This window comes from Melospiza melodia, chromosome 22 (genome assembly GCF_035770615.1).
Source record: "Melospiza melodia melodia isolate bMelMel2 chromosome 22, bMelMel2.pri, whole genome shotgun sequence".
NCBI classification, from domain to species: Eukaryota; Metazoa; Chordata; class Aves; order Passeriformes; family Passerellidae; genus Melospiza; species Melospiza melodia.
The window spans coordinates 9,578,825-9,594,097 of NC_086215.1; the positions used below are offsets into that span (position 1 = coordinate 9,578,825).

A 15,273-nucleotide genomic window follows, 5' to 3' on the forward strand; every position below is an offset into this window, starting at 1 on the left:
CCCACAGAACTGGAGTTCATCTCCATAAGTTTTTGCCCAAGTTTTGCAGGATACTTCAAACAAGTGAATACTTGGAAGATGTCAACTGCTTCACCATTTGGTGCTGGACACTCTGGCTGTTCAAAGACTCTCATCTGCAGAGGGAGAGCAGCATTCCAGCAGAGACTGAGGGTTCCTGATGATCTTTTTTTTTAAAAAAAAAAAATTATGATACTTGCAGCTGAGAATTAACAGGCAAAGATCCTGTTTGTCCAGAGCTAAGGTGTAATTTCCTTGGTGAGGAGCTTCTGACAGCATTTAAGATTTGCTGCTCACGCTGGTATCACACTGGGAGTTAATCCCTCACCACTGGGATGAAGAAATCATCCCCTTGGCTAATCCAAGTTGGATGGATAAGTGGAACAGCTCTGGACTGTACAGTGCCTTGGTGCTAGGTGCTAATTCTTGGAATTTAGGAGGGAGTTTGGGGTTACAAGAACTCAGTCCTGTCTCCAAATTACACCCCCTCTCTGGGATTGGTGCTGAGGGACCTCATTGCTGCCTTTTACCTCAGTTCATTTATGGCTCTGGGACTTCATCATTCATCACCCTTTCCTTTGGTGTTCCCTCATCCTCTTAATCCTATTGAGTATTTCTAGAGAGGAGATAGTGTGGCTGTCAGTGCATACATAAAGACAATAAATGTTCCTTGGGAGAGAGGAGGAGGAGGATGAGCCATCCCTGCCCCTCAGAGCCCTGACACAGAGCAGGTTGGGGTTAACTCCATTCTCTGAGCAGCACCCGAGCCTCACAGGGAAAGGTGAGAGCAGGGAAATCCTTGCAGAGCTACAGGGTCCCTGCAGAGGTGCTGCTGGAGGAGGGATCTCCTGCCTGGGGGTGTTCAAGTGCCCTTCACCACTGAAGGATCTGCTGTCCAGACCTGGTGGACACCAAACTTTGTGGAACAGCTGGACAAACCAACCTTATTGCTAAACCACACAATTAACAGCAAAACTTATTAAAACTTACAGCACAAGCTCCAGGCTTCCTCTCCACAAAGTGTCTCTGGGAAGCAGGGTGATGGAAGATGTCCATTCCAGACCTGGGCAAAGCTGTGCAATCACTAAAGTCTGATCCCTGCTGTGCTCCTACCACCTCCTCTTCACCTTGTTTTTCTCATTGCTCAACATTTGTTTTGCCAGAATAAGATGCTAATAAAATCACGCCTAGTTACCAAATTGCTTTTCAAGTGTTGCATTCCAATTATAAAAGCCTAATTCCTCCTTCCACCCACTGAACCTTTTTGGTATTAACAGGCTTTACTATGCAAAGTCATGCAGGGGCTGTTTCGTTTACAGTAATTAAATGAATGTCAATTGTTTTAGTTGTTTCTGAGGGAGAGTTCTACATGAGTATTAGCATGTTCTGCTAACCCTGACGTTCTGCACTTCAGGCCTGCTGCAAACCCTTGGGGGTTGACCACTGACCTGAGACTCCTAGCCAGACATGCCAAGTGCATCTCAATGAGTCTGAGCCCTTTTGCTCAGTTTCTATGGAACCAGCCGAGCAGAACTAATATAGCATCCGCATATAGATGAAAGAATGAAGAGGAAAAAGGGCTTTACAGCTAAATTAATTAAGCAGATGTACCTGTCTAATTAAAGATGCACTGTCCCTTTTGTACCCTAGCTGCAGTACAAACAGTATTTAAATACACTCTCTACCCATTTCATCTATCACAATATTTAGTAGGAACGCTCAGATGAAGGTGATATTAGCAAGATGAGCTTCCCATGTATTATTAATAGAAGGGCTCCCAATTATGCATGAATGCTGCAGCACATCTTCATAGCAATGGCAGAAAAGCCAGCTGCCCAAGCAGTCACCAGCCAGCACATTTGTAACAGGTAGGGCTGTTAAAGATGTCCTTGCCCACTGAACACAGGGGTTCTGGCTGGCCCCTGTGCCTGGGAGCAGCCTCTGCCTCAGCCTGGTGCTACAGGCTGCAATTTCTCAGCTCAAGAGGCACCAGGACTCAGGTTGCTTGGATTTGGCTTTCTTGGGTGTCAAAGATATTTATTCTGAGACTTTAAGAGCTGCCCTCAAGGCTGGAAAGTCCAATTCCCATCCATCAACACCCCTCCCCTCCCAAAAGCATAAAAAAATCTGACTAAATTCTCACAAAATAACACAATATCCCCACTGCCACCTGGACAAACAGGTTCTTTCCACCTGAAGTTACCCTACAGGAGCAAGAAGGAAATTTGGCCTGGACATTTTTCATTTCTCTATATAGATTTAGACACACACAGCCAAAGACAAGAACAAAGACCCAGACATCTACTGACAGCAACAGGAGCAGAGGAGTCACCAAAACCCAAAAGCCTGTTTTCTCTGCCTGCACCTCCCCTGAGGATTCCAGGAGGAACCTGAAGCTCCTCTCCATGCCCTGGCATGGAGAATTCACACTCACAGAGGGGAGAAACAGAGGGAGACATTGCAGAGGCATCCAACCCAGGTCTCTACCACAGCACAGATCATTTTCCTTCCTTACAGGCATTCAGGATGTGACTTTTCCCAGCCAGAATCTGAGACAGCCAGCAGGTTTTCAGCAGAGATTTTCCAGGTAAAAAGTTTTCACTGCTGCCATACCCAGCCAGAGAAGGAAAAAAAAAGAAACCCTGGACACCAACGTGCCCAGGCACAGCTCAGGCAAAGAGAATTTAGGGACCCACCTTCTCCTGCAGCTCGTTATGTCCTTGATTGGGTTCTGCAAGTGATGGAGCTGCAATCAGCTTTCCATGGCTCTGGGTATCCTGTCCAGCAGAATGGGGATCTGCAGAGGGTTTGTCAGCACTTTTTAAACAATCTGAATTAACAGGGGAGTTAAAACCTCAGCCCCAACCTCAAACACTGTGGAGAAAGCTCACTGCAGAGCTGAGAGTTTTGTTTTTCTCTTTGCTTTAGGGTTTGCTTGCAGGGATAGAGGGAGGCAGGGAGTGCCTGGGTGGTTTTGGTGGAGAATTAAAACACAAACACATCTAACAGCTTTAATACTCCAAACTGGCTTCATGGGTCTTACATAGTGAAGACAAAACTACTATTCAGAAACAGAAAAAATATTTGAATTAAACACAGGACTTCCTCAGCCACAGTGTTTCATACATTGCATCATGAAACAAAAACCAAAAAACTTTCTTCTAAAGCCCAATTTCTTACCCTCTGTACTTCACTCAGCCTTGGTGAGCTTCAGGTTTAGCACAGCTTGGCTGAATTCCCCCTCCCTGCTGATAACCTGCTCCTTCAGCAACCAGACTGCAAATATTACAGGGAAAAATTTAAAATCAACTCTTCCAAAAACCATCCCTTTAAATTTTAAACTTCTAAGGTATTTTACATGGAAGGGGCTTAATGATACAGCTTTCTATGAACTCAAAGATAACATAAGGGTCTTGGTCAGCATTGACATAAAAGGCATCTTGGTAAAAATCCTCCAGGGCCTTGACATTGCTGTAGTAGATGTTCAGGCGCTTCTCAATGTTCTCTTCCTCATCCTTGGGGTTCTGCCTGAGCCTGGCCTGGATCTCTGGGGTGGGAGCTGGTCTGAACGTGGTGTGGTACCTGCAGAGGAGAGGAAATGTCACAGTTTCAGCTCAGCTGAGGACACAGCAGCACCTCTGCAGGAACTCCATGCTCTCACCTACCACAGTCCCCTGGCCTCCTTCTGCTCCAGGAGGGGTTTTAAAACAAATATTGGAAATATCAGGGCAGGTAATCTGTCATTGCTGCCCTCAACAACCCTGGATCCTCAAAGGCCAAGGGTTTCTCTGGAGGTGACACTGTAGAGTTCATCTACTCCACACAGGGAGAAATTTCTATTACATTACCCAGTGCTCCAGGTTCAAAAGCATTTCCAGATCTTTTACTTGTAATCTTTGATTCCTGTCTTTAAAAAAGCATCTAAAAACCCTAACCTTAAACATAAACACAGCCCTGTGTCCAGCATTGCTGGGACCTGTCACTTAAACTGCATTTAAGGCTCTCAGGCATTTAATTGCTAACACTTTATGTTAATTGCTAACATCTTTATGTTAATTGCTAACATCTTCATATAGTAGCAGAAGGTAAAAAGAGGTTAATTCACCTGAGATAGGTTTTGGTTATTTTTGATTTCCAAATGCCAGAATCTGCCTTGCCTCAATCAGAGTTGTGCTTTCCCTCAGTTACTTCAGCAGAAAAAAGGATTTTCATCCTCAGTCCTGTAGCAGTGCCACAGCCCAGCTCAGCTGACACCAAAGGAATTCTGATGATGTTCCTGCATTGTCAAAGGCTCCCAACAATCTCTGAAAGTTCCTTTGCAATCAAATGTTTAAATTCCCTGTTAGAATTGGTAATCCTAACTCTGAGTAAGTGTCTCCTCTGCCCTAACACAAAACCAGCTTTTCCCTCTTCCTGTACAGACAAATTTCCTGAAATTTGGGATATTTTGGGATATATTTCTGATAATTTTGGGATCATTTTACTGATAATTTTTGCAGAACCAAGGAGAGAGGAGAGCCTGTGTCTCTGCAGAGCTGCACCCAACGATGTGGACACAGAATTCTTCCACATGGGAATAATTCAGGGCACAGCTGAAGGCCACCCCCTGCCCTGCAGCCAGAGGGGCAGGATTTACACATGCCAAGGATCAGACCCAGCACCTAAAAGAATTCAATTCACGGAGAGTTTGTGAGGAACAAACCCCAGAGTGAGGGAGAGGGAAGCGTGTGAAGTGGAGCAGATCCCGAACAGCCTAATCCTAATGATGAGAAATGCAAAGATGTGGGAATGATTTGCTTCAGCCTGCTCCTTTCTGCTGAACAACCACATTGCTCATTACCAAAGCAAAGAGAGCAGTTACAGCAAATCACTGCTGCTGTCACAAGTTAATGCTGCACCTCGAGTGAGATGTCTGAATAATCATCCAGCACTTTGGAACAAACCCACTCCTTGTGGCCTTAATCTTGGAGGGTCCAGGATTTGTCTTTGATGCAACAGGATGCCCTCAGCCTTTGGAAAAGCAAAATAAGGGTTTAAAATGCATGTGTGGGGAATCATAAATCCAGGCCACAAGTTGTGAACACATGGCAACTCCAGCAGGTATTTGGGAAGGCGAATTGATTTGTGATTTGTTCCCTGGAAATCAAGAGTGGGGAAGGCAGGAAAGCTGAAGGGCACTGGTGGGACAAGGGGATGTGACAGCAGTGAGAGGAACCAACCTTACAGTGACTCAAACAAGTTTGTTTTACTGAGCAGGGAACACATCAATACCTCCCAGCACACAGGACCATCACAGGAGCCTGGGGAAGCAAAATGCAGCAAATTTTCCATTTTCCCCAGCTGGGAAGCCTTCAGAATTCCCATGGGAATGTCTGAAAACCATCTGCATTTAGGCTAGGTCTCAGACATCTTCCCTCATCATTATTTTCCCAACCAATCGAGTTACATTAAAATGTCAGACCTGAGCAATTTGCTGCTGTAGATTTCAGGCACCAGGATTTAAAACCCCTGCTCTGAGGAGCAGCAGGAAGGTGGGCTGGTGCTTCAGGAGCTATGAAAGTTTTAACTCTTCTTTTAAGGAATCCCTGAGCAGGAGTAGAGCATTCCTGAGCTCCTTAGATTGCTAAGGAGCCTTTTTGGTGCTTTCATCTCCCTGGCAGTGAGGAAAACGTTCGACATGAGGCAGGAGTGCTCACCTCTCCCCAGTGACAGGATCAGTTCTCCGCTGGGACAGGCGCTCCATGATGGACTCGTAGGGCAGATTAAAGAAGAACACCCTGAGGAGAACACAACTAAATCAATTAACACCCTGAGAACAGCACTGGCGTGTGGTGGTGTTCACAGGGGTCCCAGGACGAGGGAAGAGATGAGAATCTTGACTCCATGTTTCAGAAGGCTGATATTATATTATATTATAATATATAATATATAATATAATATAAATATAATAATATAATAATATAATAATATTATATATAAATATAATAATAATAATATAAATATAATAATATATAATATAATATAAAATAATATAAATATATATAATATAAATATAAATATAAAATAATATAAATATAAATAAAACAATAATATAATATAATATAATATAATATAATATAATATAATATAATATAATATAATATAATATAATATAATATAATATAATATTATATATATAATAATATATAATATATATAATATATATATATAATATAATATAATATAATATAATATAATATAATATAATATAATATTATATTATATTATATTATATTATATTATATTATATTATATTATATTATATTATATTATATTATATTATATTATATTATATTATATTATATTATATTATATTATATCATATCACATTACATTACATTACATTGATATATTAAAACTCTACTAAAATAATAGAAGAAAGAATTTCATCAGAAGGCTAGCAAGGAATAGAAAGGAATTAATAAAAGCTTGTGACTCGCAGAGAGTCCAAGCCAGCTGAATGTGATTGGCCATTAATTAGAAACAACCAACATGGACCAATCACGGATGCACCTGTTGCATTCCACAGCAGCAGATAATCATTGTTATAATATTGTAATTATTGTTGACATTTAGTTTCTGAGGCCTCTCATCTTCTCAGGAGAAAAATCCTGTCAAATTCTTTTTCAGAAAATACCATAGTGACCACTCATAACCTTCAGAGTGGGAGTTAATCCTCCCCAAAGGCAGCGTGGCAGCGAGGGTCCCCCCAAAGCTGCAGAGTCACAGATGTGAGCACAGGATTCCTGCACAGCCTCTCCTCTCGTGCTGGGTCTGCAGGCCCAGCAGGGCAGGAGCTCTGGCCAGGGCTGTGTGTGCTGGGTGCTCTGACAGCTCAGGCTGGGGAATTGCAGCTGGAGCCGCTCCCAGTCTGTCCCTGCTCACCACCCCAGCACTTCCCAACCCACCCAGCACACAGAATCACAATGACCCCAAAGGCAAATAAAAACCTTTGCTGTTCCTGTCAAGGACAGAGAAGGAGCTGCCCTGCCAGAATTATGCATTTCTCCAGTGCCCATGAGAGGGATTTTCCTCTGGCTGTTTCAGTCCACTTCCACTCCTTTTGCCCTTGTCTCCCCTGGAGTGAATCCTCTGCTCTCCCATCCCTCAGAGCAGGATCAGTGCTGGGACACAACTCAACCCTGCTGGTGCTGCTGACAATTCCTGTCCCCTCCATCAGCACTGCCAGGGCATGGGGAGCAGCTCAGCATGGCTGGGCATTGCTGGTGACACTGCTGAAGGGAAATATTAATGCTGAATGCTTCGTTTGGAGATCAGAATCTGCAGTTGCCATTGAGCCTGGGCGAGGGAGAGCTGCTCAGCCCCACGGTGCCACTGCGTGGGTCCCACACCAGGAACAGCTTTTCATCACTGGGGGATGGAGCAGGACTTGGCAACCCATTTCAGAGATGACACAAATGACATGGATGAAGGATGCAGAACCAGAAAACAACAAGCCCCACATGCACCCAGACACATCCCACTGTTGATATAAACTGCTGTGCCCATCCCACGTTGATTCCTTGTCTGTTTGTATCATTATAGTGCTCCTGCTAATTTTATATTTGTGCTCAAAAGCTCCTCAGCAGAAAATTCTGGACAAACAGCTGAGAATGAGCAGACATGAATCCCCTGTCCCCCAGCCAGTGGAGACTGGAGCAGATCTGCACAAAATCACATTTAACAATTAGCTCAGAACAAAATAAAAAATAAGGCTCCCTTTGAACCTATGAATAGAATTTTTCCCAGTGAAGCACAAGCTGAAGGCTGTAAATACATCTTTCTTTACAACACACCTTCTCCTGCTGCTGCCTTCAAGGCCAGGCTTCCTGTTTTCATTTTTGTCTGCTTCTCACAGGAGATACTGCGTGGTTTAGACATTCACCAAAGGAACATTTTACACTGACTGGGTGGGATCAGACCAGATGAAAGGCTGAGCTTTACCTTGGCATGCACATAGCAGATTACTAGAATCCTTTGTAGGATTTAAAGTTATGAAAATCATCTCTCTTTTCAAATGTTTACAGATAATGACTTCTATTCACACTGTGGTAACAAAATAACAGCCAGGAATAAAACATTCAAGATCTTGGAGATTCCAAAGACAGGAAAAGAACAACAGTTTCAACACTCTTTTATCCCTTACACTCTTAACATTTTGTTTTTCTTTGTTTCTGTTGCCCAACAATGGCACAAAAACGTGATTGTCACAACAGGTAACATCTGATGATGTGTCTCAAGATGAATATTCTAGTAGAGAGGAACAACATTTATACAGTCATGATAATTGATAGAGCTTCCTATTATATCCTGAGCTAAACAAACCCACTGAAGGATTAGAACCTGGCATATCAAGAAAGCTTGTCGTAATTCATAGTTAGGAACACAAAAAGTATTATGGGATTTGAAACACGAGAGCCTAAAAAACTCCACTTAAAAAGCTGCCAACAAAATGAACTCTGAAAGCCTTGTCTGAGGCTCCCTTCTTTTCCAAACAAGATGCTGCTTATTATCCAGCCTGGTGTCACCATTAAAGAGGAGAGTGGGGGAGATGTGGGAGGCTGCAGACATCCCTGCTAATGTGCATTTCCTTTTCCACATCCCTGCTAATGTGCATTTCCTTTCCCACATCCCTGCTAATGTGCATTTCCTTTTCCACGTCCCTGCTAATGTGCATTTCCTTTCCCACACACAGAATTCACTGTGCAGCAGCACAAACTCCCAGTCCAAGGGTCCTTCCAGTGCAAGGTGGGATCCTCACCCTGCCACTCCACACATCTCCCACTGATAACAGAAAACAACATTCCCCAGGGCTGTCAGTTTAAAATCCTTCAGAAGCAAGAGAAAAAAAAAGATGAAGGGGAAAAGCACTGACAGAACTACAGTCTAGACTTAAAATACTTCCAATTAGAAAGCTTTATTACCATTTGGAAGGAGACACATACCCCACACAGTCTATTAGGCAGCCCCAGGAGGTTTACTCACAGGAGTAAAGCCTATTTCCATGGATGCAGGCTGGGAAGTGTTACCCTTGGCTATCTGATCCATCTCCTGCAGCTCCTCAAGGTGCTTGGGAGCAACATTTGCCCTCTGTCCCTTGCTCAGGCTCCTGTGACTCTGCTCACATAACAAACCTGGCCCTCCAACTGCCCAGGTAACACATTTGATGGATTTCTCTTGGAAATCCTCGTAACACACAGGGCTGCACCTGTGACCTTGATACAGCAGCAACTGGAACAACTCCCTGCAAGTACTGGGTTCCTCTCCAAGCAGAGCTTGGTCCCTTCCACAATTGTTTTGGGGCTGGGTTCCTCTCCAAGCAGAGCTTGGTCCCTTCCACAATTGTTTTGGGGTTGGGTTCCTCTCCAAGCAGAGCCTGGCCCCTTCCACACAGCAGGCGTGGTTTCCTCACATAAATGCATCCCCTGTAGAGCTCACTCTAGGAATCAGCCAGGCTTTGTATGTTGTAATGTCACAGCTCCTATCAAGGGGAAATATGAAACAGATGTCATCAGGATTGGTAGACAGGGAGGAGAGGAAACACAGCCTGATATCAAAGGACACGACATTCCCCTGCTGGATGAGCATCCAGCACAGTGCAGCAGGGGAGTGGTGTCACTCAGCACCCAGGGGAGGGCAGGGCTGGCCACAGGGACACCAGGGATCTGACCTGTGGGGGTCAGAACCCACCTGTGGGCAGCCAAAAATCGCTGGCACCCAGCTGGAGGCTGTGGGGGAAACTTTGGTGCAGCCTCTGAGGGTAAATGTCCCCCCTGGTTCATTAAGTGAAACCAGAGATTCCTGAGCACAGCTCTGTCCTCTCTCCTTTGTTCCATCTCCCAGGAGAGGGATATGTGGGAAAAGGTCCAGTCCTGTCAGCTTTTATAGATGATAAAACTGTGAACACAAATGTTAAAAGGCACAAAAAACTCCGTGTGTCAGAATCCTGCCTCTTCCTCACTGTGCTTGACATCATTTATCTAATCTAGTGCAGCTTCCAGATACATTAGAGAGATTAAATTCCAACAAATTAATAATGATGATGACACCTTCACTGTGTACCCAGTCAAATGAGAACTTGCTGCCTTTGGATGGTGATGAAATGTATTCCAGCCCTAGCAGCTGGAATGAAGCTCTGCTTTCCTAGCAGCCATCTGGCATTCCAGAAGAGTATTCCAGCCACTCCTGGCTACTCAGACAGTGGCATCTCAGAGCCTGGAGGTCACCAGGGCATCCTGATGCTTCCCCTGGCAAAGGGGGGAGGAGAGGGAAGGGCAGGGGTGGCAGGGCTGTTATTTCACCTCAGAATTTGAGACAGGATTTTTGGAAAAATGTGTCCCAACCACGCCATAAGTGAAGGATTTGTGACCTACACAGCAGCATTCAGCTAATCCTGAGCTGCATTTGTTCCAGATGGCAACCAACCCACTTAATCCAAGTTATTAACAACTGGCAGTGCTCAGTGCTGTCCTCACAAGAATACATTTGGTGGTGGTTTTCCAGTTTTCTGGACATAACCAACACCTGGAAGGGAAACATTTTGAGCATCGTTGTAAGAGAAGCAGGTGTGCCTGAATCCTGGAGTCCTGTGCTAGGGAATGAGGGATGCTCCTGCTCAGGACAGTCCCTCTCCAGGGTGGCACCACTGCCCTGCCAGCTGCCTGCACACCTCCAGAGAGCTGCAGCTCTGCCTGGCAGCCAGTCCTGGCATTCAGGCACAGCTGCTGCCCGAGGCTGACCTAGATGGGGCCAGATGTTGGCTGTTCTAGACCTGAGCCCTTTACTTGGGGCACATTCTCATCCTTGGCATTTCCCACGGTGACACTGGGGGAGTGGAGCCCAAAGCCAAGCCCTGTTTATTGTCTGTGAAATCAGATCATACCATGAAATCAAATCCATACCTTGTTTTCATTTAAGGACGTAAAGACAACACAGGATATCTGAGACAGGATCCCGATCCCTACCTGGCTTTTTAAAACAGAGACCACTGACTTGCTTGTGGCTATACCAGGGCCAGGTCAAGCTCTGCAACAAAGTTAGGATGCTTGAATTAAAACAAAAATACACCACTAACCATTTTTAATGCAGCTTTTAAACTTTCAAGTTGAAGCTGCAACTTTAAAAATAGTAAGTTATTAATCTTTCCCTTATTTTCTTGACTCCTATATATCTTCTCTGTCTCAGGCAGGTACCAGCTGCCATATTCCCATTCTTCATGCTCTGCACTCTGCAAAAAAAAAGAGGCCCCTGCTGGCCAATTCTTGTTTAAAATTGTGCATAATTGATAGTGGCAAATCTACCCCAGCTGTGTCTAAAACCTCTCCAGGGGCAAGAAAAACACTCTCTGTGACTGTCATTAAGTACTAAATTAGCAAGTGCTCCTGGCAGTTTACAACGTGCCACATCAGTCTGCTTAAAAAAAAAAAAAAAAAAAAAAAGGAAAAAAAGTGAAGATCAGAGGCCTGTGTGATGTCAAAGTTGCAGCAAACTTTGCTGGCAGAACTTTGACAGACCCTCAGCTAAATCAGAGCAAAAAGAGCAGGAAGGAGAGAGTGAAAGAAAGAGAGAGGAAGAGACAAAAAGTTATCTCCTTTTCCAGGCAGACAAACAGAAAACATCAAATTCAGGGCTATAAATAATGGTGTGTTTCATGAGGCACAGAACATCTTACTCCATTTGGAGATACCAACAGTGCTCCTGATGCTGAGGCACAATTCCCCACGGAAAACATCTCCTGGAGGATGCTGTTCTGGCAATGCAATGGCCACAAGTTCTGCAATTGAAATACAAAGCTGAGAAAGAGCTGAGGTTGGAGTGTAAGGATGCAGAAGGTCCTAAAAGGCCACCACAGCACAGGTACAATTCTTGTGGGATCCCTGGCACAAACTCAAGCTCCTCCCTTTGGTTCACAAAGCAGCCAAAGCAGGTGGGGAAGGAAATCACAGAGTTCTCACAAATGTATGGAAAATCCTTGAGGGCATCATGGACTGATGGCAGAGGGACAAAACCATCTCTGAAAACTGTCCTGAATCTGGGTAAACTCTAGGACTCTCATTGTTAACACTGACCATGTTATTAACTTTTAAAAGATTCAAAAAGTGCACAAAACTGTACAAACTTCTGGATTTTACAAGCAGAAAGGAGCTGGATGGCAGCTCTGGTCAGGGTACAAAAATTATCAGCATTGCAAAAAGGTCTTTTCCTTGGGTAGCACCACTGGGTGATCACAACAATATCACAAATCAAGTTAGTGTCCAACCTGACAGGTACAAGGAGGTTCAGATTTGAATCCAAGTAATTCCAGATAAAACCCTGACCACTTTAGCTTTGTTGACTTTCCAGCCAGAGATACTGACTTGGATCAATCAATTCCCCTAAAGAACATCCCCTGCCCAATGGCAAAAATACTCTTTGAACCTGAAACTTTGGCTAAGCCTCTTGTCAAGCACCATGTCCCAGACACAAGATGCCAAGCATGTTGTATTTCCACAACCACATTCTGCACCCCCAATCCCCCTCTTAAAAATGGAAACTGGTGACACAGATCCCATCTACCTTCTCCTAAGGCTTCAGTGCAGCTCTCACCAGGTGTTTTGCCCATGGGTAACCAGACCACAAAGGCTGCACCCCTGACTCAACATGAATCACACTTTATTCCCTACCCTAAATATTCCTCCTGCATGTCTCTGCAATGGATAAAATGATCCTTATCTCTTATTTATGGAAGGAGCTGTTGGGAGGTTTTATTCACTGATTTCTTTCAAACTCTGGAATATCTTCTGATGAAAGATGCTTGATTCTATTTCAGGAAGTAATTTCACCCTCTAGGTTTCAACCATAAGGGAGAATACACTGCATAAACACTAAAACCCAGGTTAATCAGCACAAGTGTTTTGCTCATTGAGCTCTTACAGTGATTCATGGCATGACAAGCTATTTCCAGAGCCTGGATCTTTTCAAATGGATGCATTTCTGTGCAATAACTACAAAAGGCAGCTCAGTGGGGCACTATTCCCAGGTCATGGCTGCTGGCCAGGGGAGGGAGATGTTCAACACCCTTTGAGGCTGCAGAGATTCCTTCCCCTCACCAGTGATGACTCTGGTAGATGTTTTCCACCCCCAGCTGCATGAGTTAGGGTGACAGGGTCCCTCCTGTGTCCCACCCCAGCAGCCTGGTGGCTCAGCAGGTGCCACAGCAGCTCACACAGGGGGAACAGGCTCTGCTGGCTGTGTGACACAGCAATGGGCTGGGTCTGGAGCTGGGATAAATCTGAATCCATGGATCCACAGCAGCAAGGAAGCCCAGAGCCCTTCCATGGTCTGCAGGACTTAGGGCTGTGCAAACATTACACAGCAAGAGCAAATGTGCTTGTAGGAGTGGCTTCAATGCATTTTTAAAGCTTCTCTGGAGGAGGCAACATTAACTCTTCCTGTGTGCAATCAGTGGCTTGGATGCATTAATACCTGCATTCAGAACTGCTTTACATTTCTCTCTCCTCATTTCTATTCTTTGCCTCCTCCTTACTCTCAGCTGTTATTCCAGCATCTTTGCATTCCCCCTGGAGTTCATTCCAGCGGTGCTTTATGAATCACAGGATGAGATGGCAGCCAGCAGTGCTTTGGAGAAGCGTGGCTGGCATCATTCCTGCCCTGCACAAGGTTAATCAAACCCTCCTCAGATAATCCACAGCCTCTGCAGCCCCAGAGGCCCGAGGTCAGGAACCTGAACCCTCTCCCCCAAATGCAGGCCTGTTTCCTCAGATCCCTGCAACCCTGCAATAATTAGATTCTGCAAAGCCAATCTGGAGCAGAGCAACAACTCCAGGGTTAAGCACCAGCAAACTCATCTCAGGACTGATGTCTTTGCTACCTGTCTGCAGCTTGGCACCAGCACCTCCTGCTCCTAACAAGGATAAAACCTCTTCTTCCTTACTAAATAAACTAAATCAAATTTAGAGTAAATGATGTTTAACCCCCACCCTCAACATTTAAACACTAACTTTTGTAGTTAGTAACATATTTGGTATGTAAAAATAAATAAAAGAACTGACACTGAAAAAGTGTGTGATTTGGGGGCAAGGGGAGGGAATAAAAGAATGGATTATAATGTGTCATTTTATATATGTGTCAAAGGAAACCAATTTCATAATAGGGAATAAAAATTCCCTGTTTAAATACTGTCAAATAAATCCTCAAATGTAATAGGGTTCACTTGTGGGGAAAGGAAAACTAAATCTGATTAAATATTAATGTGGCGTAGTATTAATTAAGAGAGAAAAAAGTCCATCAAGAGAACCCCAATATGTTTACTGTGTCCCCAGGAAGCTGGAAAATTTCACAATCAAGTGTGTAAATGTTCTAAAAAAGGCTCCTGAATATTTTATGAATATTTGTCATAAAACAGAAATAATAACCACTGTGCAGAGCTATTAGAATTAATATTTATGCTGCCCGCCATGAAATATTCATGGGGACAGAGAAAGGGGGGCCCGTAAGACAAGAATTAATTTACATTGGGCTTGGTTTACCCGCTGGCTTGATGTTTAAAGACGGCTTGACAAGGCTCCATATGAATCCGTCAGTCACTTGCAGCGGTAGGTGGGGTGAAGGCAGGGAGGGGGAGCGGGTCCAGGCTGCTGACAGCTCACAGATTGAGTTTCTGACAGCCCTTAAAAAATCTAAATGGCCCCCCACCTTTTTTTCCTTCTTCCATTGCCCAAGGCGCTCTGTACTGCCACCGTTCATCCGATCTCCCCTTCCATCTGCTGAAATTAAGGAATTAATGAGCGCTATACACTTTACAGCAGGCCCCAGGAATGTTTACTGGTGATTAAATTATAATGCAGCCCGAGCTGTATAATTCATGAACCAATTAAAGGAAGTGTTAGTTGATTTGATGGGATGAGGACGTACAAAAAGCATTTAACTAATAGGGAACCGTGGGCTGCCGGGCGCTTTGGCTTTCTCGGATTACGCGGCTAATTGCTCTGCTTTATAGGGCTGTCACAGATAGCCATACATATTTCATTGTTCTCAAATACTTCAATTGTTTGCTTTCGTGTTGCTGCTGTAATATGTAGAAGCCCAGCCAAACTTCAGTGTAGTTAAAGCACTACTCTGCAAAAAGCAGGCTGCTCTGGGAGGAGGGAGGGACCGGAGGGGCACGAGGAGAAGGCTGGCTGAAAAGGAGTAACTTAAAGCCTCAGAGTTAAATGT

At 44.3% G+C, this 15,273-nt stretch overlaps 1 protein-coding gene across 6 annotated transcripts in view; it reads right to left on the reverse strand.

The window, feature by feature from the left end:
* Nucleotides 1-3,015: 3,015 nt before the first annotated feature.
* The window catches only part of AK8 (adenylate kinase 8), a 66,365-nt gene continuing 54,107 nt past the window's right edge, over nt 3,016-15,273 (reverse strand). For 5 of the 6 annotated variants that reach the window (XM_063174617.1, XM_063174614.1, XM_063174616.1 and 2 more), the window contains 2 exons: nt 5,715-5,795; nt 3,016-3,600 (listed from right to left, as the gene is read on the reverse strand). In XM_063174617.1, the coding sequence (XP_063030687.1) occupies nt 3,363-3,600; nt 5,715-5,795 (319 nt within the window). In that variant the 3' untranslated portion in view covers nt 3,016-3,362. The remainder of the gene's footprint in view (nt 3,601-5,714; nt 5,796-15,273) is intronic. The other variant, XM_063174618.1, reaches the window with a different exon arrangement.